The sequence below is a fragment of the Suricata suricatta genome, chromosome 15 (genome assembly GCF_006229205.1).
Source record: "Suricata suricatta isolate VVHF042 chromosome 15, meerkat_22Aug2017_6uvM2_HiC, whole genome shotgun sequence".
In the NCBI taxonomy this organism is placed as follows: Eukaryota; Metazoa; Chordata; class Mammalia; order Carnivora; family Herpestidae; genus Suricata; species Suricata suricatta.
The window spans coordinates 15,159,523-15,186,641 of NC_043714.1; the positions used below are offsets into that span (position 1 = coordinate 15,159,523).

The window sequence follows — 27,119 nt, forward strand, 5'->3', positions numbered from 1 at the left end:
TATCTTACTCTTTGTGGGTTCAAGCCCTTTGTCTGGCTCTGTGCTGACAGCTTCAGATTCTGTGTCTACCTCTGTTTTTCTTCTTCGCTTATACTCTGTCTCTCAAAAATAAATAAATATTAAAAATATTTAAGGGGCGCCTGGGTGGCTCAGTTGGTTGAGTGTCCAACTTCGGTTCAGGTCATGACCTCATAGTTCATGAGTTCGAGCCCCACGTTGGGCTCTGTGCTGACAGCTCAGAGCCTGGAGTCTGCTTCAGATTCTTTCTCCCTCTCTGTCTGCCCTTCCTCTGCTTATGCTCTGTCTCTCTCTGTCTCAAAAATAAATAAAAAGATTTAAAAAAAATATTTAAAAAAAAGATACTTTGGAGAAGATACCAAATGCCCCCCAAACATGTAAAGAGCCCAGTAGAATGGCTAAAATTTAAGCAAGTATTGACAGACTGTAGACCACCTAGAACTCTCTCATTTACTTGCTTATGAGAGTGTCCTTTGGAAAGATGTTAGTTTCTATTAAAGATGTAGCCATATATCTTCCTGGACTGATGATGGAGTTCTGTCCCAGTAAGCCCATTGTAAGTTGAAGATACCATGAAGTCTAACATGCATTTAGCACACTGCAGTTACTGAACATCATAGCTTACCCTAGCCTGCCTCAAATGTGCTGAGAAAGTAGCCTGCAGATGCGCAAAATCGTCCAACAGCCTATTTTATAATAAAGTGTTGAATATCTCATGTAATTTGTTGAGTACTATTCTAAAAGTGAAGAACAGAATGATTGTATGGTTTCGGAATGGCTGTAAGTCTATTAGTTGTTTACCTTTATGATCACGTGGCTGACTGGGCGCTGTAGAGCTGCTGCTGCCCAGCATCCTGTAAGAGTATCTACCATGTAGTAGATCAAAGTTCAGGAAAAGATCAAAATTCAAAATTTGAAGTTTGGTTTCTACTGAATGTGTATTTGTTTTCACAAAGTCAAAAAATTATGAGTTGAACCACTGATGACCATTTGGGACTGTCTGTATATCTTGTGATGTAACAGTTTTACTTCTGAGCATACTCTCTAGAGAAATGAATTTTTATGTGTACCTTTCTATGCTATGTGCAAGAATTATTTTAGCACCTCTATTTGTAATAGATAATGGAAACAACCCAAATATTCATGAAGAGTAAGTTGGGTAAGTGAATTGTGGGGTAGTACTTCACAGCAACGAAAAGTAACTATAATTTACAAACATGTGAATTAATCTCGCAGACATTGTTAAATGAAAGAAGTCAGACACAAAAGAATACACAGAGTGGCCAACACTAATAAATGCTCATAAAAGTTGAAATAGTGGGTGACTCAGTCAGCTGGGCGTCTGACTCTTGATTTAGTCTTAGGTCATGATCCTGAGGTTTGTGAGACTGAGCCCTGCGTTGGGCCTGCACTGACAAGGTGGAGCCTGCCTGGGTTTCCTCTGTCTCCCTTGTGCATGTGAGCGGGAGAGAGGCAGAGAGAGAGGTAGTCCCAGAATCTGAAGCAGGCTGCAAGGCTCTGAGGTATGAGCACAGAGCCCGATGCCAGGGATTGAATCCATGAACCCTGAGATCATGACCTGAGCTGAAGTTGGACGCTTAACTGACTTGAGCCACCCAGGCATCCCCATCTCTCTAAATAAATAAATAAATAAACATTTTTTAAAAAGTTAGAACAGTGGTTAGATAGGGGGCTTTTGGGGTTCTGGAAATGTTTTATATCTTGATCTGGGTGGTGACTACAAAGGTCTATACATATATAAAAATTCATCACGCTGGACACTTAAAATTTGTGTACTTTTCTGTGTAGGTTACCTTTTAAAGTGATAAGCTGGGATGCTTGACTGGCTCAGTTGGAAGAGTGTATGACTCTTAATCTTGGGGTTATGAGTTTGAGCCCCACATGGGGTATAGAGATTACTTAAATAAAACTTTAATAGAATTTTTAAAAAGCTTTTTTATTTTTATAGAGAGGATGCACACATGTGTGAGCTTGGGAGGGACAGAGATAGGGAGAGGGAGAACCCCAAGCAGGCTCTGCACTGACAGCGAGGCTCAATCTCATGAACCAGATCATGACCTGAGCTGAAATTGAGTCTGACACTTAATTGACTGAGCCACCCACGTGCCCCAATAAATAAAACTGGAAAAAAATTCATCTTAGAGACATCTGGCAGGCTTAGTTGGTAGAGCATGTGACTCTTCATCTCAGGGTTGTTAGTTCAAGCTCCACATTGGGCATAAGACCTACTTTAAAAAAAAAAAAGGTAAAAAATATATGTATATATAAAAGTGATAGGTTTTCAAATCCTACATAAAACCATTTTTTCCCCCAACTAATTTTTCTTTTTTGTCAGCTTTGACATTATTTTTGGGCCTTTTCTGTTTTTCTTCCCATTAACTCTCAAAGTATGCATTCTTACAAGCAGTATAGATATTGGCGACATTAAAATATATCTGTATCTCTCTCTCCCCAAAGTTCTACTCATGACCATTTCACAGTTATCAGTAAATTATATATTTCTGCCAGTGCTTAGAATTGTTACATACTTTCATCTGTCATTGGGACCTGGCTCTTTTCAGTTCATGTTTCACCCAATGTCTGGTATTTTGTGGAACCTTTTATCACCCCTCCCCCAGTTGTTCATAAAGTTTTTCTCTAAGTGTAGACCATAAGCTCTTTTTTTTTTTGTGGTCCGTAATAGGATGAGCTTGCATCAGTAATACTGAGTAGTTAGTAATAGTAAGTACACTGAACTGTTTTGTTCTGCAGTTTTATTTGTTTTTAATCAAAACTGCTCTGATGAGGAAGCAGCACATTGACATGGTTTTGTTCAAACTCTTCGTTTCAATCAGATATGGGGCGCCTGGGTGGTTCAGTCAGTTGAGCATCAGATTCTTGATTTTGACTCAGATTATGATCCCAAGGTCATGGGATCAAGCCCCATGCCTGTGTAGAGCCTGCTTAAGATTATCTGTCTTCTTCTGCCCCTCTCCCCCACTCCCAAGCTCTCTCTGAAAAATTAATTCTATCAGATATACAGTATATAGATGAGGAAGAAGGGGATAAGGGCAGGGGTTATAGTGCCAGTAGTGTGGAAGGACTTTTGTCATTGTTGACCCTGTAGCATCTGAGTTCTTGTTCATATTTCTTCCTGGAATTCCTTTATGGCTTTGATTATAGGCAGAATCTGCTTGTAACTATAGTCAGGTAGATTTGGCCAAGCAAATGCCATCAGTATGGACAGCAACTCAGGAGCCTGTGAGGCAGAAAAGTGGAACTGACAGACTGTTGAGGGGCGGGGGGTGGGGGGTGGGGGGGGCGTCGAGCAGTAGCAAGTTGCAACGATGTCTTCTCAGGACCAATTCTCCCCCAGTATTGGATGTCTTTTCTGGCTCTTTGTAGCCCATATATCTGTTATCTGCTATATACATTGTTCTCTACTACATATCTTTTCATAAAAATATTTTCTACTTAAATTAGAAACAGTGGGTTTTTGTTGCTTCCAACTAAGAAACCTGGCTGGAAAAAAATCGTTAAAAAAATATTGAACCATTTATTTAAAACTGATCACAAATAAAATTTGTTTTCTCTTAAGTAAACTACATACTAAGTTTTAAAATGTTTTAGACTAGAACTTTGTGAGATGTGTTGCAGACAGTAAAGATTCTAAAGAACAATTTCATTTCAGTATTTGCATTTTAAAATTTTAGTGTGCTTATTGGACCATGTGCTGCTATGTATGCCTGAAGTACTTGAAATGCAAATTTGGAGAGACTTTGCCATCTAAATGCTTGGCTGGATTAAGCGCCTAATTAGGATGGTTTTTCAACAGGTTGGAGTAAGCATGCAATCGGTGAGTGCTCCAAATTAATTTTTAAAATCCAGACATTTATATGTTTTAAGATTTTTTTTTCTGAGAAAGTGAAATAAATCTATATATGACCAACATTTTAAATTCAATGTGTTTATTTAAGTCATAGAAGTGAATCTTTACCTAGCATCCTAAGTACTGGAGTAATTCTGGGTTACATTGAAAATGCACCAATATTCATGTGACTGTTAAGAGTAATGCATTTGTTAGTGGTGAGGAAAGAAATATATATAGAAATCATTGAATAAAATATGTTTGACTAACACTTGACAACTCTGAATGTTGTATGTTGAGCTATTAATAATACTGCTATAATGTGGCTTATCATACAACTGTTTAAGGTAAAAAGTAAGTCATGTCTCTGAAAATAGAACAACTGTAGATATAAGGAAGAAATTAGTATAATATTCTATGGCAAAGATGTTCTGATACTGATATTTGAAGTGTTCTCTACTGATGTATTTTATTATTTTTAGATCCAGTGTAAATTTATTAGAGCAATAGTTGTGCTAGGTGTACTTTGTGGAATATTTGTTTTTCATTTTCAAATTCAATGTTTTTCATCTACAGTGTGGAATTAAATTGTATTTGTTAAAATATAGGCAGGTTACGGAAATTGAATACTTTTTAATACACTACTTTTGCTCTTGTTTTTATTTTGTGTCTTTTCATGTCTTATTAAGAGAAAGTTAAACTTTAAATCTCCCACTCCCTTAAAATTACGTCTATTTTCTTTGGAGATAAAAAGCAAAGAACCAAGTAAAAATACCTTTTTAAATGTCTGCATGATCTTGAGAGTATTAGTTTGAGGATAAGCAATAGGAAAATGGTTTGTGAAATTAATACTATTTTCACTTTTTCAGTTATGTCTTGCTCTGGTTTGAACTTCACTTAAAGCAGCCATATACTGTTTCTCATTTGTTATTTACCACCATTTGGCTATATAGAGTAGATTAACATTTCAGTATTGACAGCAAATAATTTCTGTTGCTTTCAGAAAGATGGAAGCCTTTTGTAACTTAACATTCCCAAGAAGTCAAGCTTTACAATTTATGATTCTTATTTATTTCCAATTTTAGTAAGAATTACAGTTTAGTGGAGTGGTGCCAGACTGGCTCAGTCAGAAGCGCATGCAGCTGTTGATCTCAGGGTCATGAGTTCAAGCATCATGTTGGGCATAGAGATTACTTAATAATAATAATAAAAAAAAGTATAGTGAAAAGATCATAGGTCCTTGATTCAAACAACTCTCGGTCTGAAGTTGGTCTCTGCCCGTTACTTTGTTCATCTATAAATTACAGATAAGAACTACCACTGCAGAGTTAGTCTGTGGATTAAAGGACTGTATGTAAAACAGCATCTTGAGTGGCTCGTACTTAGTATAGCTACATTTAGTAATGGTTAATTTTTCATGGTTTTGCTCTGTCACTTGCCCCATCCCTGACCCAAGTCAGGTGAGTGTAACTAATGCTGATTGAGGACAAAGTGCAGAATTTTGTTTCAGCAACAGATGACAGACTTTGTTTAGCTTGTTCATTTAATTTAGCTTTGTTCATTTTGAGTGGTAAAATGTGTCCATCAAAAAATGGACCAAGTAACAGAGCATTAACTTATTCCGTTTATTGTGATCACAGTTAAGGGCCCTTCTTATTAATAGCAACTGAGCAAGATTTTAGTTTTCATTTTTATATATTTTTTAAGATTTTATTTTTTAAATATTTATTTTGAGAGAGAGAGCTCCAGCAGCCTCTATGCTGTCAGCGCATAGCCCGATGTGGGGCTTGATCTCACAAACCATGAGATCATGGCCTGAGCCAAAATCAAGAGTCAGTCACTTAACTGACTGAGCCATCCCAGAGATCCCAAGACTGTTTTTATATGTAGTATATAACAATCAACTTTAATGAGTCAATTGAAAAGTTTTTTTTAACATAAAGCAATTTGATCCTTGGGAGTTACTTAGTTTCTAAGATCTCTTAATGTGCTGCCTAATTGTAAAAATGTATATAGTCTACCAAGATTTTATTTCTAGGCAGAAATAAAACTTTTTAGTTCTTTCTTTTAGTAATAAATACATATTTTCCCACTGGTTTGATAATGAACTTGATACTAATCAAAAATTCCAAGAGCAGGAACTACCTTCATTCTTTACGTTTTTTATCTTCTTAAAAAGAAAAAAATACAAGCTTTGAGATTAGGGTTTTGATATTGCCATTAGAACAACCATGATGATTGTATTTCTCTGTTCATATCAGCACCACTGGGTGTAATAGCTGTCACTGATAGGTTTACTATACCCAGTTCTTTTGCTAAGTTAAGTGTGTTCACTAAACATTTTTTTGTTTTATAGGAATAACCACAGTTCTAGAAGATATCTAACTGGTATTAGTAATGTATTTCCAGTAATAATTAAGAATTGTAACCTTGTTTTTCTTTTGTGCTATGGAGGAAGAAGGTGAATGTGGGTAGGAGTTTAGAGTAAGGAAGAGACCTGAGGGAAATGTTACCTTTAATTGGGGATTTTGAATTGTTATAGAGCTTCATCTTTTTTTTTTTTAATGTTTTATTTATTTTTGATACAGAGAGAGACAGAGCATGAGAGGGGGAGGGGCAGAGAGAGAAGGAAACACAGAACCGGAAGCAGGCTCCAGGCTCTGAGCAAGCTGTCAGCACAGAGCCTGACGTGGGGCTTGAACCCACTAACGTGAGATCTGACCTGAGCTGAAGCCGGAGGCTTAACCGACTGAGCCACCGAGGTGCCCTAGAGTTTCATCTTCTTATCTCTACCCCTTCGCCCCAACATACGCTTTGGATTTTCCTCTGGTTCCCTTAGAGTTAAGGATTTGTACTTGGTTGAGTCCTAGACTCCTTGAAATTTTGATTAGTGTTATAGACTTTCTTCCAGAAAAATATTGTCTGTGCACACTGTTTTGCATGTAATTTCAGGGATATGTGAACCCCAGAATAAGGACCTTGGTATTACTATGAAATAGCGTACCTTGAGAAAAATGTTTGTTTAGAATTAAGTTTATGCTTTTTCTGCTAAATTGTACCTCTCAAATAGTAATATAGATTAAGCTAGCCTATAACAGATGAATAAAACTTGAGTACAGTCATCATGATGAGACAGATGATAGCTTCAGATTCCGTGCTCACACTTCAACACTTCTACAATAGCATTTCACAATGTTAAAAAAGAACAAATTGCTTTCTTGTTGTCATCCTCCTCCTTGCTGTCATCACTTTCAAACGCTGTTGCTAAATGTTATGGACTGTCATTACTAGACCCAGACATGCAAACATACATGCACACAGATTCATGATTAAATTATTTGTCAGTAATCATTGTAAATAAAGCAAAGCAGAGTTTTTCTGTTTAATAACTAATTATTTTCTAATGGAATTGAATTCTTATTTCTTACAGTGTCTAGCAGTGACCATTTTCTCCTTCCCTCTTTTCTTACATCTGAAAAAATACTAATGAGACTTTATCTTTAGAGGAAGTCTTCCCTTCTCCAGTATACTGAGACAATAGTTCAGCCACCAGTTAGGGTAGGAGATACACTTGGGCCTTACCGTCTCCCAGTGCACAGATGGTGACTTTTCAGTACCATCTGTTCATTATTTCTTCACAGCCATTTACAATTTCTCCCACTCCATGAGGGCTGAATAGAAAAAATAAAGTAGGACCCAGTTTTACAGTTCCTGGAAGTTAGCTGCTCTTTCCCCTCACTTTTTCCTACAGTTGAGTAAAGGTTTTATGACTTTTCTTCTTTCTCACTGTTCCAGTCATTAGCTTTCACAGACCTTTCTTCATATCTCTGGTGCTAAGGGTTGTGCAATTCACAGGTAACAGAAAAATATTGTTAGTACTGCATATACCTGAAAAAAAAAAACCACATAAAGCAATCAGTTTTTTGTCCTTTAACTTTGTATAAGAACCCCTGTATACTTAGTCCTTATAAGTAAAAGCTGAATCTTTGGCCACCTTCTCTTGTAGAAGTCACCTGGTATTCTTTCCTTCTGATATTAAACAGATGGGTAGATAATGGTTGAAACTTAGCCCTGAAGCATGCATAGCAACAAATGCTAAATGTTGGCAGAAACATTAGTTCCTGACCTTGGCAAATCCTTTTCAAATTTTTCTTTCTGAACTTTCTGTTCTCTTCATCTCCAGTTAAGATGTTTGCTTACTGGAGGGATGGGAGATTAACTTTAGACTCGTAATTGTCACACTGTGATGCATAAATAGTGTTTCACCACTCATACATCTTAGGAGAGTTTGGTATAGTTGCTGTTGCCCTATGGATTTCTTTCTTTCTTTCTTTCTTTTTTTTAAACATTTTATTTTTGAGAGACAGAGAGATAGAGCATGAGCAGGGGAGGGGAAGAGAGAGAGGGAGACACAGAAATGAAGCCTACTCCAGGCTCTGAGCTGTCAGCACAGAGCCCGATGCAGGACTCAAACTCACAAACCATGAGATCATGACCTGAGCCGAAGTCGGCCACTTAACCGACTAAGCCACCCAGGCATCCCTATGGATTTCTTTTTAAAAGATTAAGACCTATGAACATGTATAAGGTAGTTTGCTTAAATATGGTTGTAGAATTACTTTCCCATGAACTTATTTTTTTCTTGGCCTCTTATGCTAAATTTGTAAAACTGATGCTTCCCATTTTTCTCTAGTCAGATATTTTTCTTCTTTTAGTCCTCGTGTTATTAACGCTATTTGTGTGATAATCCTCTGTATGATCATTGGTATGAAATTTGCATTCCTGAATTATAGGTAATTCCCTTCTAAGCTTCACAGTAGCTTTGCCTCTTATATTCTTTGTTTAATATTCATTTTTCAATATTGATGTCATCTTTCTACTTAGATCTATTTTCCAGTCTGTGCCATCTTTTATATTTCCAAAGTAAGTTATAGTTTTTGTTGGTTGTAGTAGCCAGTGTAGTATTTTCCAGAACTCTCTCAGGTAAGAGTGAAACTTTGAACATATTAATGGGCAGTTATATAAAAGCTGAGGCATATTCTGGAGATGTATATACCCCCAAGATCCTCACATTGAGTCATACTGTTATCTGTAATTGGATTTGGTTGCTAAAATCTAAGAAGACATTACGTCTATGCTCGTTTTACAAGTTGTGCATGCTTTTAGAATGGTTTAAACATCTAATTTGGGTTGTGTGTTGGAGCCACTGCTATTTATTTATTCCTTGGTCATACTGCATATGGTAAGGTAATTCCAATCTTTAAATTAGAATAGCCATAGAGTGACATAAAAAGAGGTCAGTGTCTGTTGTTCAGAGTACATGCCAGCTGATTTGTTATTATTTAAGGATGTGATTGAATGTTAAAATATAATGAATTAAGTATAATGGTCATATCATTCTCATTCTTTTCTTTTTAAATTGCTTTTAATAGCATACCAGCTCTCTTTGCCTCTCTGCCCAGGCTTTCAAGTGTAGCACTCAAAACAGATGGATAGTTTTTCTCTTTAAGGAAAAATCATATACTTGGGGAGAAGTTTCCAGGTACTTTATAATGATTTAACATTCTACATGTGGTTTTTTTGGTTTGTTTGTTTGTTTGCTTTCTGCTTTCGGGGTTTGTTTTTATTTTTGCATTAAGCATAGCATAATGTCCTGTGTGTATCGTGATTTCATCTGAGAAATTCTGCTCATCAGGATCACTACACGGCCACTTAGTACCTTCGTGTAAATTGGCAAAAGACACTTTTTCCCTACGGATAAGGCCTCACAAGAAGATGCAGTGTAGCCGGATTTTGGCCCATACTCCCCCTTGACCAGACATTTTTGTGTAGCAAAAAATGAAGCACCCCAAATGGCACAAATTCAGATTTGAACTTCGTACTGATTTGGATTTGTTTTGAAAAGTCCATTATAACAAAAACTCACAATTTTAAAAAATGTCTGTGTAGTTAAAATTCTAAATTTAAAAAATATAGCAGAGGCAATAGTGTTTCCTTTGCAGAGTAATATGAAAACATAGTGAAAATGCAAAGTTGTACTCCAAATGTAATTGTTTTACAATTATTTTTTATATAATGCCTTCAATTAAACCTTACTGTGTTACTCATAATCAGCTATATATATTTTTTTTAATTTTACCTGAGAAATATTAGCTCATTTCCCATAACATTTCAAGCATTCTGATTCCATAATTAATGTGTCAATAATGTACAATTAATTGTCCAGTGCTTTGTGATAATAGTTTTTAACCCTTGTAATTAAACTTTTGGTTTTTCCTATTTTCTCAGGTACTTTGGTCTGGGAAGCCATATGGTTCATCTCGAAGCATTGTAAGGAAAATTGGTACTAATTTATCTCTGATCCAGTGTCCAAGAGTTCAGTTTCAGGTACCATATCTATATGTTTCAAAACTTTATATTAATATGTGCATTAGAACTACAAATAGGCAAGACAGCTTTTAAAAGTATCCCGCATTGATTCTACTATCAATAAAAGACAATAAAACTATAATAAAGTCTTTCTAATTTTACTTCCTTTGTAAAGTGATTATTCAAGCTTTTTAAAGCTCTTGTTTTCTTCAGTTATTAAACCTTCTTATCTGGAAAGCTGCTTTGTTCTCCTAGTTTATTTTTCGATGAATCTGTGGATGCCTTGTCAGTTGCGTTCTCCATCCATGGTTGGTTTATTTATTTTTAATTTTAATGATTTTTATTTATTTTTGAGAGATAGAGACAGCATGAGGAGGGGAGGGTCAGAGAGAGAGGGAGACACAGAATCTAAAGACAGGTTCCAGGCTCTGAGCTAGCTGTCAGCACAGAGCCCGATGCGGGGCTTGAACCCACGAACTGTGAGATCATGACCTGAGCCAAAGCTGGACGCTTAACCGACCGAGCCACCCAGGCGCCCCCATCCATGGTTTAAAGCTTAGCATTAATTGTAGGAACCATTGCCCAAGCAACGACAGTGTCAAGATAAAGAGGTAATTGTGGTTTTCTGAATGAGATGACAGTGAAACCCTGAATTGGGAATACTTTTGAATGCTAAGGTCTTAGTATTCTCTTAGAGCATCAAATTGAGAACAACTCTTTGCTTAGAGACAGATTGTTATTTTCTTGATTCGAGCTTTGTTCCTTTTTGTTGTAATAGTGTTAGACATGTTCTTGCTTTTCAGTAATTCTTTACAACAGTAATACTACAAAACCTTTCGGTTAACATTTAAGAATACAAAGTTCAGCAGATATGTATACCAGTTTTAAATAATAGATTAACATGCGAAATGTAATTAATTCATAATCCAAAGCTCAGAAGTACCCCAGATAGCTTATTTGATATTATGTCTTACTCATAAATCAGCAGTCCTGGTAGATAGAGGTAAAAATCTTTTCCTAAGTAAGTGGTAGAAATTAGCATTTGTTCACGTTGACTAACAAGGTTGTTCATTGTTGTGCTCATTCATAAGCCTGCTTGCATATTGACTAAAAAACTTTTGTGCATCAATCTAGAAATTGACACATTGGAACTTCCCAAGAAGTAGTTTTTTTAAATCAATAGGCTTAAAAAAAAATAACCAAAATGTAGAAATCTGTAGTGGTAATTCTCTCAAGCTCAATTTCTGAGAAATCAGTTAAACACAAATTGCTGATTGCTTCATGTGCCAGCTTTCTTCAAATAACTATTGTGTTAAATGAGGCTTATTAACTTTTTTCTGATTGCTCAGTTCCATTAAAATTTTCTTTTCGTATATTTATGTACTTAACCTAGTTATAGGAGAACTTGGAGCAACATTTGTGTTAATGTAGCTAGAGATACATTGAAGGACATGAAGATAATCTAGCATTTTTTAGTAACAACCCAAATCTGCCTTGACAATTTATGGGCTGATATACTAGAGCCAAGTATAGTTTCTTGGGGAGATTCTCATTCTCAATGTTACTAGGGTAACATACTCATACTAGGGTATGAGCAGGATTAAGAATACTAGAATTAGTATAGGAGCTGTATTTGAATAAAGATGAATAAACATGGGAGAGGAGTAAGGTCAGAGAAATATTGGTGACCTACTTGAGAATATAGTGGAAGACAGAAGACATTTGTTTATAATGAGGTTTTAACTTCCAGGTGGTTTTATAGCATGAGTCTTGTCAAATTCAAGGTCAGTATTAAAGTATTTTATCTTTTAGTTAGATATTTTAAGTGCTTTATTCCTTTGTATTATTCTTTAACTACATCTATCAGAAATGTAAAAATGTGGAATTTTAAAAAACATGCAATTAGAGCAATAAAGTTAAAAATGCATTTTTGCTATTTTTCTGGATCATTTGGGGATTTGATTGATAGGGAATCTATTAGGACTGTCTAGGAGTCCAGCATGAGTAAATTCTATAGAAAGTCTGGAACTGGGGACCACCACTGGACCCCAAGAGAGTAGACACCATTATAGGGCTGTATTTAGGAGACAGAAGTCGAAATGGATTAAACTTGAGAATAGGGCATTCCTGGGGCAATTCAGAAGCAAGAGTTAAGCAGTCAAAAACAGTCCCTCTGACGTTCTGGGTGGTTTCAGTCTTTTGGAGGATTTATCTGAAACTTAGTGTTGTATATTCTTTACTTCCTATATTCCTTTTGACTTTGACTTCCATTTCTTTTCTACTGCCCACATTCTGTCACCTTCAAAACAGTTTTACCTCTGAAATCTTAAAATTCAGTATAGTTCCCTCTATATCATATCATCTTTTCACTGTTATCAGCTGACCCATATACCTGTAGACAAGTAATGATAAGCAAGGTGGGCACATTACTTTTTGTTGTGAGGGTTAGACAAGATAATCTGTGTAAAACTCTGAATATAATAACTGGTACATAATTAGTCCTTGCACATGGCAAGATTTCATTCTTTGTCATAGCTAAGTAATATTCCATTCCAACACACACACACACACACACACACACACATATGTATGTATATATATCACATCTTTATCTGTTCATGGACACTTGGGCTGCTTCCATAACTTAGCTATTGTAAATAATTCTGCTATAAACATAGGGGTGCATGTGTCCCTCTGAATTAGTGATTTTGTATTTTGGGGGTAAATACCCAGTAGTGTGGTTTTTGGATTATAAAATAGTTCTATTTTTAATTTTTTGAAGAACTGTCATACTGTTTTCCATAGTGGCTGTACCAGTTTGCATTCCCACAAATACTGCACAAGGTTTCCTTTTTTTCCACATCCTCACCAACACATACTTTTGGGTAAAATGCTTTTTTTGTTTTTGCTAGAGAGTGAGCAGACCAGGGGCAGAAAGAGAGGGAGAGAGAGAATCTCAAGCAGGCTCTGTGCTGTCAGCACAGAGCATGATGTGGGGCTTGAACTCATTAACCTTGAGATCGTGACCTGAGCTGAATCCAAGAGTCGGGTGCTTAACTGACTGAGCCGTACAGGGGCGCCAAAATATTTTTGCTTTTAGTATTCTGACAAGTGTAAGGTGATATCTCATTGTAGTTTTGTTTTTTAATTTTATTTTAATGTTTGTTTATTTTTGAGAGAGGGAGCATATGCATACTGTGTCAGGAGTCGCAGAGAGAAAGGGAGACAAACAATCTGAAGCAAGCTCTAGGCTCAGAACCGTCAGTGCAGAGCCCGATGCCGGTCTGGGATTCACTAACAATGATAATATGACCTGAGCCAAAGTCAGATGCTTAACCAACTAAGCCATCCAGGCACCCTGTCATTGTAGTTTTGATTTTCATTTCCCTGGTGATGAGTGATATTGAGCATCTTTGCATGTGTCTGTTGGCCATCTGTATATCTTCTTTGGAGAAATGTCTGTTTATGTCTTCTGCCCATTTTTAATTATTTGTTTTCGGTTATTGAGTTGTATCAGCTCTTTATATATTTTGATTACTAACCCTTTGTTGGATATGTCATTTGCAAATTTCCCATTCAGTGGAGAGTCAGGTTGCCTTTTAGTTTTGTTTGTTTCCTTTGCTGTGCAGAATCTTTTTATTTGTAGTAGACCCTTCACATTTACTTTAATTATAGAAACTTCCTTTGCCTTTTTACACCTTTCAGATATGTACATTTCAACCTTGAGTCACAATTACACACTTCTGGCCATACACATTTTGTGTATTTGGCTATTATGGTCATCTTGGGGCTGGGAATCCAGATTAAGACAAAGTGAGAGAGTAGGTTCTTTTTTTTTTTTTTTTTTTTTTCCTCCTAGTAATTATTCCAGCTTCATGAAACCAAAAGAAAATTCAAATCATGGAGGAACTGGAAAAATTAGTGATCTCTGGGAGATTGGGAGAAATGGGGTGTAGAAGTTATAATTTGCAGTGGTCCTCAATACTGTTTGCATACTTAAATCACAGTGAGCTTTAAAAAATATTCATGCTCAGGTCCTATCTTGCTAAGTAGTTTTATATGCTCACCTTCCTTGCACAGTCACAGAGCTTTTAAAGAATATAGGTCCCACTCAAAGCTCACTAAATCAGAATTTCATGCATTTGTGTGTGTGTGTGTGTGTGTGTGTTGTTTTTTTATTTTTATTTTTTTAACATTTGTTTATTTTTGAGAGACAGAGAGATAGAGTATGAGCAAGGGAAGGGCAGAGAGAGAAAGACCAGAATCCAGGCTCCAGGCTCCGAGCTGTCACCGCAGAGCCCAACGTGAGGCTTGAACTGACGAACAGCAAGATCATGATCTGAGCCCAGGCGCCCCTGCTTGTTTGTTTGTTTGTTTTTACCTCTTGAGCTTTTTATGCACCTGAGATTGAAGAGGTACAGATTGTATTTTAGCATTTTGCAAGGAAAGTTTTACTTAAAGCAGTAACATAATTATCTGACAGTTACAAAAGTAATCATTACAAAATCACTTTGGGGATGCATTTTTATAGATTTTAAATTGTATGAGTTAAAGAAAAAATGTGGAAACAAAAGCAGCTTATTGGGGTGATAAGTATTACATATGAAAAAACTCTGGTGCCCCTGCGTGGCTCAGTCTGTAAGCATCCGACCTCGGCTCAGGTCATGATCTCAAGGTTCATGGGTTTGTGAGTTTGCATCAGGCTCTGTGCTGACAGCTCAGAGCCTGGAACCTGCTTCAGATTCTGTGTCTCCCTCTTTCTCTGCTCCTCCCCTGCTCATGTTCTCTCTTGCATTTGCTCTCAAAACTAAATAAACACTTAAAAAAAAAACCTTAAGGCAAAAAGAATTAAAGGTGATCTTGAATACTACCAGAAGAAGTGGGGTGGGCCACTTGGCCGTGGGTATAGAAGTTGGCCTTCCAGCTTTGTGACTAACAAACGTCTGGGTAATTTAACCTGGACTACCTTTTTCCCCTGTTGAAACCCTGCCCCAGCCTAGTTTCTGGGGTTCCTAGGAGTTGTTGGAACTGTGGAGGGAATGTCCTGTAAACAAATAAGTGATGAATGAAATTCTTACTGAAGTTCACCCACCATGACGAAATCTGGAAGTAAAATAGCCCCTTGTCACACCTCGTCTTTATTTAGCAAATAAACTTGAAATCTGTACATTATTCTAGGGGATGTTGATCAGTGGTGGACCAAAAAGACATGATCTCTGCCCTTAATTGGGATTTATTAATTCAGTGGGAGAGATAGTTAACAAATAAATATTCTAATAGACATATAATTGCAATTTATACTAACTGCTGTGAAGGAAAAGGTAATCTAGCCTGGGGAGGATGGTAATGATGGTTTATCTGGAAGGTCCATTTGGAGGAAAAGATTAGAGAGAGCCAGCTCATCAGAGTTGGGGTGAGGGGTGGGGTTGGTGGAAGAGAGAATATGTGCATAAGTTCTAGAACAGGCAAGACAGAAGTTATTGTTTGAGGAGCTAAGAGAAGGCTGGTGGGACTTCATGTGGTATGGTTGTCTTTGGTGTCTGAGCCATTTGAAGGTAAGTGCCTGGAGTAATACTAAAAATAACTATTAAACAATACTTTTTTTAAGTTACTCTTGAATATTCTGGAATATGCTAGCATGTGATGTATGACTCTGTGATGTTCACTTCTGGGGAATTTTAGCATTAAAATGGCCATTAAGAACGAGATTCAGATACAATATTATGTTTTATAAATTTGGTAGTGTGGCACAGTAATTTGAAGCCTAACTCTGTAAACAATGAATGATTGTGATGTTTTATTCATTCTCAGTAATTTACTTCTTAAAGACTAGTTTCTCAAGGGGATCCTGTAACTTACCTTAGGTTATTTTGAGAGATAGACACTTTTCTCTCCCTTAGTCTCACTGGTGTCTTTCCTGTCCCTGTTCCCTCCTCACCTTCTCTTCCTATCCTCCATTCTAGGTGCAACAGGAATAGAAAGCTTTAATAAACGCTCAATTTTTAAAAAGTAACCATTCTACTCAAAAACATGAGTGGCTGAGTCTTGGCTGGAGTATTGCATTTAGTGTTCTTTACACAGGTTTACACTTGGCCTGTTGGTGTCACTGTATGCCACTATATTAAAGTACAGAAATTTTGCTTCCTGTTTTTCTGACCATGGCAGGAACTGGTAGAAAAAGAATTAAATCTGTTAGTAGAAGTATAGAGATTTTTATTTTAAAAAGAAAGATTATTATTTTGCTGTGTTGCTTTTAAGAATACATGGTTTGCATTGGAATATAAACAAATGGTGGAAAATAGAGTCTTTTTACTATTATACCCTTTTTGGCAAGAAACTGAGAGAATCCTGGTTCCTAGTACCAATGTATTTATTTTATGAAAAATCACATTAGGACAAAATTAGCTCTTCTAATATTTTATTCTAAGTATTTCAACTTTTATATAAGCTTTGTGTTTTTCTTTCATGCATTCTGTTAAATCAGTTGTCTTGGTATAGTTTTACATTATCAGAATATTTAAAATTATCTAAAGTTACTGTAATAAAACTTCTGAAGTATAATTGAATTTTGGATAATTTAAGTTCTACCAGATGTTGAATTAAACTTAAAATCAGTAAAAATAAATGCTGCTACTGAATTTATGCTCTGAATAAAATATTTTTCATACTTTCTGGAAGAAATTAGATGCTTACAAATCAATAAATACTCATTTTAATTGTAAATTTTTATAATTCCCTTGATTTTGAAAAAAATTGTTTTCAATTCTCTCTTCACTGTGGTTCCCACCCCCCTCACCACCCCCCCACAACAATAGCTATGATAGGACCTTGCTGGAACTCTCACTAAGTTGGCTTTGTCTTTTTCATACTCCCATTGGTCATCCATGCATGTCTATAGTGACATTTAAATTGTACCTCCGATAGTTCCATGCCATCAGCCCCCTTGCCTGCCTGACGTTCCCTTAACTGTTACTTAATTAAGTGAATTGTCTTTCCTATTTCATTCTTGTTACTCAGTGCGCATTTCAGCAACAACTGAAATGGCCTTTTAAAAAAGGTTAGTGTTTTCAGTTTTATTTTGTCTTTTGGATGAGTTTCGTTTTCCCAGGGACTTTGTTAGTCTTTTTGTTTCTTTTTTTTTTTTTTTTTTTTTTTTTTAGTCTTTTTGTTTCTTAATGGCATAAATCACTGTTATATAGATACGTGACTTAAATATTAAGATGACTGTTTTGTGGGGCAGGATGTCCATTAGAAATGATATGGATGGGGTACCTTGGTGGCTCAGGTTGGGGTCTGACTCTGCTCAGATCATGATCTGAGTTTGTGGGTTCGAGCCCCGCATTGGTCTCTGTGCTGACCACTAGCTCAGAACCTGGAGCCTGCTTCCGGTTCTGTGTCTCTTTCTGTCTCTGCCCCTTCCCTGTTCATGCTCTGTCTCTGTCTTTCAAAAATAAACAAATGTTTAGAAAAAAAAAAAGATTAAAAAAAAAGAAAGACTTGATATAGATACGATCAATGCTGGAATTGGTTCTTGACAGTATCAATATTTTCATCTCATTGAACACATGTTATATGAACATGGTGTTATTTCAGTGATTACATACAATCTTTTTTTTAAGATTTTTTTTATGTTTGTTTATTTTTGAGAGAGAGACAGAGTGTGAGTGGGGAAGGGGCAGAGAGAGAGGGAGGGAGGGAGGGAGGGAGGCAGACAGACACAGGATCCAAAGCAGGCTCCAGGTTCCAAGCTGTTAGCACAGAGCCTGACACAGGGCTCAAACTCACGGACCTGACCCAAAGTTGGACGCTTAACCTATTGAGCCATCCAGGTGCCCCACATACAGTCATTTCTAAGTAATATTGTAAATGAAGTCCATGGAAAATTTTTGGTTATTGTTTTTTAAGTCTATGCAGAAAGCACCATTTCATGTTTACTATGTTGAAGGTACTACAGATGTAAAATTGAGATACATTGTTTGATCTTTACTCTGAAAAGCTGTCAAAAATAGGTTGATTTGTGTCTTTAAATATTCATTTTTAGAAAAGTATCATTTTGTTCCTTTTATAAACAATATCTAGGAAGAAGAGTGTAATTTTTGTAACTTGGGTGGGAAAGTAAGTCTTGGGCTAAAACTTCATTTTGTCTTAAATGTACCTCACTTCCTACAAATCAGTAACTGTATTGAAATAAAGTTTTATTTACTATCATTTAAAAAAATTAATTTATTTAAGAGAGAGCATGGGCGGGGGAGAGGGGCAGAGGGAGAAAGGGAATCCATCAAGCAGGCTCCATGCCCTGTGCGGAACCTGACATGGCCTGATCTTACAACCATGTGATTATCATGACCTGAGTGAAAATGAGGAGATGGATGCTTAACCGACCGAGCTGCGCAGGTGCCCCTACGATTTTATTCTCTAAAATAGTTACAAACAAACTGGTCTTCATGAACTAGAATCTTAGGAAGGGATCACTCAGATTTTACTTTTTTGATCCTTCACTCGTACAAAATAACCCATTAACTACTGTGTTCCTTCTAGGAGTTTCCACAGGGCTTGGAGACCTTTTAGTTTAAGGATTTCCATGTAACCCACTTGGAATTTCCCTATTACAATGTTATCGGAATGTTAATGCATGATTCTGTTTTCTTTTTTCTTTTTCTTTTAATATTTGTTTATTTTTGCAAGAGGGCCCAAAGGATCTGAAGCAGGCTCTGCACTCACGGGCTAATAGCAGTGAAACCCAATGTGGGGCTCAAACTCACATGAACTGCAGGATCATGACCTGAGCCAAAGTTGGGTTCTCAACCTACTGAGTCACCCAGGCACCCCCATCATTCTGTTTTCAATAGTGGACAGGACTAATCTTGGCAAATTTCTCTGGCTCTTAAGATCAGATGTGATGCCCCTTTTGAGTTAACGCTAATTTAGGTTGTATAAGATACCCATTGATTGGATATCTGTGTGTTTATTGACTTATTTGGATAAATTTCTAAAATGTAATGGAGGAGAAGTAGAAAAATGTTTTTGATTTTTCTTTGATTGTATCCCTTGACAGTGTACTTCCTAAAGTGTTTACTATTTTTTCTTTTATGGCCAGTGATTCAACTACATGCTTTAAAACATTTGTATTGAGGCGCTTGGGTGGCTCAGTTGGTTAAGTGTCCAACTTCGGCCAGTCATGATCTCATGGCTCATGAGTTATAGTCACACGTCGGGCTGTGTGCGGACAGCTCAGAGCCTGGAGCCTGTTTCAGATTCTGTGTCTCCCTCTCTCTCTTCCCCTCCCCCACTCATACAGTCTCTCTTTCTCTCTCTCTCTCTCTCTCAAAAAAAAAAACGGTAAAAATTTTGTTAAGCACTTGCCTCAAAATGTTTTTACTTTTTTTTTACTGATTTATTTTTATTTTTTTTATGATTTATTGACAAATTGGCTTCCATACAATGCCTAGTGCTCATCCCAACAAGTGCCATCCTCAGTGCCCATCATCCACTTTCCCCCTCTCCCACCCCTCGTCAACCCTCAGTTTGTTTTCTGTATTTAAGCGCCTTATGGTATGCCTCCATCCTTCTCTCTTTGTAACTGTTTTTTTCCCTCCTTCCTTCCTTCCCTCCTTCCTTCCTTCCCCTCATGGTCTGTTAACTTTCTTAAGATCCACATATGAGTGAAAACATACAATATCTGTTTTCTCTGACTGACTTATTTCACTCAGCATAATACCCTCCAGTTCCATCTATGTTGCTAATAATAGTGGGATTTCATTCTTTCTCATTGCCATGTAGTATTCCATTGTCTATATAAGCCACATCTTCTTGATCCTTTCATTTGCTGATGGACATTTAGGCTCTTTCCATGATTTGGCTACTGTTGAAAGTGCTGCTATGAACACTGGGGTATCTGTGCCCCTGTGCATCAGCGCTCCTGTATTGAGGATGTGGAGAACACTGTTGGTGGGAACGCAGACTGGTGCTGCTGCTCTGGAAAACAGTGTGGAGGTTCCTCAAAACATTAAAAATAGAATGACCCTATGACCCAGCAATAGCACTGCTAGTAATTTGCCCCCCAATTTTTTTAAATGTTTATTTTTGAGAGAGAGTGAGCACGAGTGGGGAGAGACCAAGAGAGAAGGAGACACAGAATCCAAAACAGGCTCCAGTATCCGTGCTGTCAGCGCAGAGCCCAACTCGGGGCTCAATTCCCGAACCGGGAGATCATGACCTGAGCCAAAGTCGGATGCTTAATTGACTGAGCCACCCAGGTGCCCCTAAAACATTTGTATTTTGACAGTCTTTTCATCTTAATTCCATTATTTTTATTTATTTTTTATTCTTGCCTGGGATTAGATCCTTAAATATATACTCCTTCAATACAACTTATTTTCCCTGGTGCCTATACTTTTGTCCTCCCCAAAAGTCATTAACTTAAGGCATTTTATATATTTGAAATTCTTAGTATGTTATTAAAATGTCAGTTTTCTAATGCTACTTTATTAAGTTGATAATGTTAGGTAATTATGGTACCTGTTTCAATATTATGTTTTAACTGTTTCAGTATTATGTGTTTGCATAGTATATTTTTCTTTGAGGAAGAAGCATTAAGCGTAGCTTCCAAAAGCCTGATCTGGCAATGATAGTATTGAGAAGGTTCAAACAAAGCATGGGTTACCGTATAACCTTTCTTTCTTTTTTTTTTTTTTTAAATAAAATCTTAAAATTGTGTTTGTGTGTCTTTTTATTTTTTTTTATTTTTATTTTTTTTAGTGTTTTATTTATTTTTGAGACAGAGAGAGGCAGAGCATCAGTGGGGAGGGGCAGAGAGAGAGGGAGACACAGAATCTGAAGCAGGCTCCAGGCTCCGAGCCGTCAGCACAGAGCCTGACGCGGGGCTTGAACACACGAAAGTGCGATCATGACCTGAGCCGAAGCCGGACGCCTAACCGACTGAGCCACCCAGGCACCCCTTTTTATTTATTTTTGAGAGACAGAGAGACACAGTGTGAGCAGGGGAGGGTCAGAGAGAGAGGGAGATCCAAAATCCGAAGCAGGCTCCAGGCTCTGAGCTAGCTGTCAGCACAGAGCCCAATGCGGAGCTCGAACCCACGAACCGTGAGATCATGACCTGAGCCGAAGTCAGTCACTTAACTGACTGAGCCACCCAGGCGCCCCACTTTTAAAAAGTATTTTTAAATTTATATCTAAGTTAATTAGCATATGGTGCAGCCATGATTTCAGGAGTAGATTCCTTAATGTCTCTTACCCATTTAGCCCATTTTCCCTCCCACAATCCCTCCAGTAATCCTGTTCTCCATATTTAAGAGTCTCTTATGTTTTGTCCCCTTCCTGTTTTTATATTATTTTTGCTTCCCTTTCCTTATGTTCATGTGTTTTGTATCTTAAAGTCCTCATGAGTGAAGTCCTGTGATGTTTGTCTTTCTCTAAGTTCGCTTAGCATAATACCCTCTAGTTCCATCCACGTAGTTGCAAATGGCAAGATTTCATTCTTTTTGATTGCCAAGTAATACTCCATTGTATATCTGTACCACATCTTTATCCATTCATCTGTAAATGGATATTTGGGCTCTTTCCATACTATGACTATTGTTAATAGTATTCCTATAAACATTGGGGTGCATGTGCCCCTTCAAAACAGCATATCTGTATCCCTTGGATAAATAACTAATAGTGCCATTGCTGGGTCATAGGGTAGTTCTATTTTTAATTTTTTGAGGAACATCCATCCTGTTTTCTAGAGTGGCTACAGCAGTGCAAAAAAAGATCTCTTTTTCTACATCCTCACCAACATTTTTTGTTGTCTGAGTTTTTGATGTTAGCCACTCTGACAGGTGTGAGGCGGTACCTCATTGTGGTTTTGCTTTGTGTTTCCCTGATGATGAGGGATGAGTATTTTTTCATGTATAGCACAACCTTTCTGATAAATATGTCAATAAATCTCTTTGGCCTTTTTAACTTTTCTTCAGTTAAAAAGTCTGCATTTTCTTTTTTATTTAAACCTCAGTGTTACATTTAGGAAGGATTAGTCTGATAACTTTATTTTAAAATTATTAGTCATTGGCCATCTGGCTCTGAGGCATTACACTTATAAGAAAAATTTAATTATCTTTCCATCTACTTTTCAAGGTAAATATCAGAACTTGCATGCTGCTTCTTTGTATTTCAGAATACTGTGTTCATTTATGTGGTTAAACTTTAGCTGGAGAAGTCTGTTCTATTTGTATGGTTTTTTTTTTAATATAGTTAATACTTGGCTTTAAAAATCATAATTTTAAAAGTACTTTCAGGGGTGCCTGGGGGGCTCAGTTGGTTAAGCATCTGACTTCAGCTCAGGTCATGATCTCACAGTTTGTGAGTTGGAGCCCCACATCAGGCTGTGTGCTGCCAGCTCAGAGCCTGGAGCCTGCTTCAGATTCTGTGTCTCTGTCTCTCTGCCCCTCCCTTGCTCATGCTTTGTCTGTCTCTCAGAAATAATTATATATGAAATTCTTAAAAATGTATTTTCAGCATTTTAACAGCATATCTATAAATACTAATCCATTTTAAAATATTCTCAGATTTAGCATAGATGGTCACTTGCTTGTTCTTGTTATCATACTTTTTTTTTTTTACTAAACAGCTTCAGAAAATTGATTTTTTAATGCTTAAGTTGTAAAATTTTCATAATACCTTAGGATGAACACAGGTTTTTGTTAGCTTTTTTTTTTTTTTAAGAATTTCTTTTTCTTTCTTTCTTTCTTTTTTTTAATTTATTTTGAGAGACTGACTATGCCCACAAACTGGGGAGGGACATAGAGAAGGAAAAGAGAAGGAATCCCAAACAAGTTCCACAATATCAGCACAGAGCTTGATGTCAGGGCTCAAACCCACAAACCAGGAGAGAATGACCTGAACCAAAATTACAAGTTGGATGCTTAACTGAGCCACCCATGTGCCTTGTTGGTTTGTTCTTAAAGTCAGTCTCATTTGACTTGTAAAATAAAAATTGAATAAAGTTAAATTATAATTCAGGGATTGTCAAAACCCTATTAGGCAACAATACAATATAACTGATGTTCCCTTTTGTGGGAACCTTCAATGCAAATGTTAGAAACTGTCCATGTGTTTGTAACACCAGAGCTGATGATTTTCCTTTATGAGATTAAAAAGTTTTATTCTAACATTTTGGTGACAAACAACTTTCCTGTTTGTAACTTACAGCTTACCAGCCCTCCAGCAGAGTGGAGCCGTAGCCCTCCAGCAGAGGATGCCGTGGTGTCTTTTGCTGATGTTGGATGGGTAGCCAAAGAAGAAGACGACTGTTCAACAAGACGAAGGTTAGTCTGGAAGGCTTGCAGAGCCGTGATGCAGTATTTGTGATTTTAAAAGACGATACATTTGCAATATTTCCTTTTAGAAGCCTAACTGGATCTCTAGTATCTAACCCAGTTATTTACTTAAGTAGTCTTCTATTCATTTTAAAGACTCAGCTAATAGTGTAAAGTTCCTAGAGACCTCTAAGTGTGTCCTAAGTCCTTATGAGTTATAGAATTGCCTGCCCTTCAGAAGTTTAATATGAAACCAGAAGCACCTATCATAAATTTGTTTAGATAGGTAATCATAATGATTTTATTGGGGCAGAGGAATCAGTGTGGGTCATATTAGGGACTTCATGTGATCACTGGAGAATGCTTCCTAAAATCTGTGTCAAGATGAGTTTGATTCAAAGGACATCATGTGTAAGAGAGAGGTACTTCCATTTATTTGAAAGAGCCTGAATAAATTATTGACCACACTTAAGTCTAATAAACAGCAATGCAGCATATTCAACTCGTTATTCGTTAGGCCTCAGAAGTACACAGATAAAAATAAGACACTGCTTTCTAGAAATATTTGGTGTGCTAGAGGAGATTAAAAAGGAAATCAATGATGTTGATAATATACAGTTTCCTAAGTAAATCCAGAAGGCCACTGTGGGATGAGAGAGGTTTGGCAAGACTTCTCAGAGGAGAGTGTGCTGGAGCTGAGGAAGGACAGCCAGCAGAGGGAGGGGAGTGTCATGGAAGGAGAATAAACTAATTATCAGTGTTAAAAACTTAGGCCAGGTAAATCAAAAAACTGTCAAGTTTCAGTTTTGTTTTGCAGTTGGAAGATTATCAAGAGTAATTTCATTTGAGTGTTATAAGCTGGATAAAATAAGAATCAAGTAATCCAAGAAACAATAATCTATTTCCATTGCTTTTGGCAAATCCATCGCTTATGGATGATTTGAATGACAAGTAGAAGTGAGGACATAGGGGTAGATGAACACAGACCGTGTATTGCAGATTAGCAGGTAAAGAGCCTTTCTTTTTAAAGGTGTTTATTTTATTTTTTTTAATTAAACTTTTTATTTTGAGATAACAGGTTCTTCACATACAGTTTTAAGAAATACAGAAACATTTCCTGTACCCTGTACCCCATTTTTTCATTGGTAACATCTTGTAAAACCGGTACAGTATTACAGCCAGGATGTTGACACTGCTAAAAGCCAAGGGACAGAACATTGCTCTGTCACAGTGACCCCTCGTGTTCTCCTGCGGCTACACCCACTTCCCTTCCCTGCTCAGTCCCTCCTTAATCAATGCCAGGCACTCAGCCTTCACTCCATTTTCACAATTTCATCATTTCAAGAATGTTACATAAATTGAATCATACAGTATGCAACCTTTTGGGACGGGCTTTTTTCACGAAGCATAATTCCCTAGTGATTTGTCCAGATTGTTGTATATATCTGTAGTTTTTTCGTTTTTAGAGCTGAGGTAGTATTCCTTGGTATGGATGGACCATTTTGTATAACCATGCCCAATTGATGGGCATCTGGATTGATTGCAGTTTTTGGTATTGTGAATAAAGTTGCTATAAACATTTGTGTACTGGATTTTGAGTGAGCATAAGTCTTTATTTCTCCGGGATAAATGCCCATAAGTATAATTTCCAGGTCATCTCAGTCATGAGGTAGTTGCATGATTATGTTTTAAGAAACTGGCAAACTATTTTCCAGAGTGGCTGTACTATTTAACATTCTCACTAGTCATGTGTGGCTCATATAGCTCTATCTTTGCCAGTATTTGTGTCCTCATTTTAGTTTTCTTGCCATTCTAGTAGTTGCGTAGTGATAGTGTGTGGTTTTTGTGTTTCCTTAATAGCTAATGATGTTGAACATCTTTCCAAGAGTTTATTTGCCATCTTTTTTTTTTAACCATTCTTTTTTCAAATTGTTTTTTAAGTTTATTTATTTATTTTAAGAAAGGCAGAGAGTGTGAGCAGGGAGGAACAGAGAGGTGGGGGAGAGAGAATCCCAAGCAGGCTCCGTGTTGTGCTGATACGGGACTTGAACTGACAAACCATGAGATCGTGACTTGAATTGAAATCAAGAGTTGGACGCTCAACCTACTGAGCCATCCAGACACTCCTTATTTGCTGTCTTTTGGATAAAATATCTCTTCATGTCTTACGCCCGTTTTCTAATTGGAGGTATTTTCAAGAGTTCTTACGTATTTTAGATAGGAGTCCTTTTTACATTTGTAGTATATAAATCTTTCCTCCCACATATAATGGGACAAGTGAAATCTTGTCCTTTCATTTAAGTCTTTCAGAAGCAAAAGCTTTTAATTCTGATGAAATCCAATGCATCAATTTTTTTCTTTTACAGATTGTTTTTATTGTCAGTGTACGAATCCTGGACTTTGTGTTACAGCCTGCAGATTTTCATGCTCGTTTTTTTAAACCTGTTCTTTTATTAGACCAAAAGAACCAAGAGGGGTAGTGGGGTGTTTTCCCTCCTGAACACCACCATCTTTACAGCGTAGGCCATTACATAGTATAAAGAGAAAACTACCATAAAGAATAGTTATTTCTCATAGAGAGTTACTTTCTTTTTGGCAAACCTTAAGGTCTGAATTAAGTATTATTTGAAAAAAATAAAGATGGTAAATTGGTATTTCCATAGTTTTTTTTTTTTTTTGGTCTGAAATCCTAATTGGTTAAATACAGCAACTACTTCATTTCTACAAAGTAATGCCATGAACTTTTAAGACCACTGTCACACTTTTGTGAACTGTCAAAGTCAAAAAGGACATTATTGTGAAAGAAAAATAAAAACAGATGGAGAACTTTAAAGGCATTTAGCTACTCTGCTTTTCTCTATTAGTGTTTTATATGCTCAGTGATATAAAGGAAGCAGAAGCATGGAACTTAGGATGAAACAAGAAAACCACATTATAGTAACAAGGCCAAAGATAAAGATTCCACTGTCATTGAGAACTTTACATGTTGCTTAATTTCAATTTAAGGGGTCACTTAAACTCATGGCTTTATGGAAATGAAATGATATGTTATCTTTCATCTGAACTTGTCAGTTGGCCCCAAGTTGCAATAATCAACTTCCCAATGTCAGATCATTTACTCCTTTTTTTTGGTCCTTAATTTTATTTTTTTAAATAATATTTTATTGTCAAATTGTTTTCCATAAACACCCAGTGCTCTTCCCCTTAAGTGCCCTCCACCATCACCACCACCTCTTTTCCCCCCTCTGCCTTCCCCCTCAACCCTCAGTTCATTCTCAGCATTCAGTAGTCTCTCAAGTTTTGCATCCCTCTCTCTCCCCAACTCTCTCTCCCTCCTCCGTTCCCCCTGGTTCTCCATTAGGTCTCTCCTGTTTTCCTGCTAGACTATGAGTGCAAACATATGGTTTCTGTCCTTCTCTGCCTGGCTTACTTCGCTGAGCATGACACCCTCAGAGTCCATCCACTTTCCTACAAAAGGCCATATGTCATTCCCTCTCATTGCCATGTAGTACTCCATCGTGAATATATACCACATCTTGATCCATTCG

The 27,119-nt window shown here is 37.0% G+C and overlaps 1 protein-coding gene across 5 annotated transcripts in view; it reads left to right on the forward strand.

Moving 5' to 3' along the window:
- Nucleotides 1-27,119, forward strand: part of MTFR1 (mitochondrial fission regulator 1) — a 61,088-nt gene that overhangs the window by 17,697 nt on the left and 16,272 nt on the right. For 4 of the 5 annotated variants that reach the window (XR_003903110.1, XR_003903109.1, XM_029923376.1 and 1 more), the window contains exons 2-4: nucleotides 3,732-3,874; nucleotides 10,175-10,273; nucleotides 23,465-23,580. Coding sequence is in view for 3 of the 5 variants with exons in the window: in XM_029923376.1 (XP_029779236.1) it covers nucleotides 3,809-3,874; nucleotides 10,175-10,273; nucleotides 23,465-23,580 (281 nt within the window). In the remaining 2 variants the exon portion in view is untranslated. Of the gene's footprint in view, nucleotides 1-3,731; nucleotides 3,875-10,174; nucleotides 10,274-15,739; nucleotides 15,811-23,464; nucleotides 23,581-27,119 lie in introns of those variants that run through there. The other variant, XM_029923377.1, reaches the window with a different exon arrangement.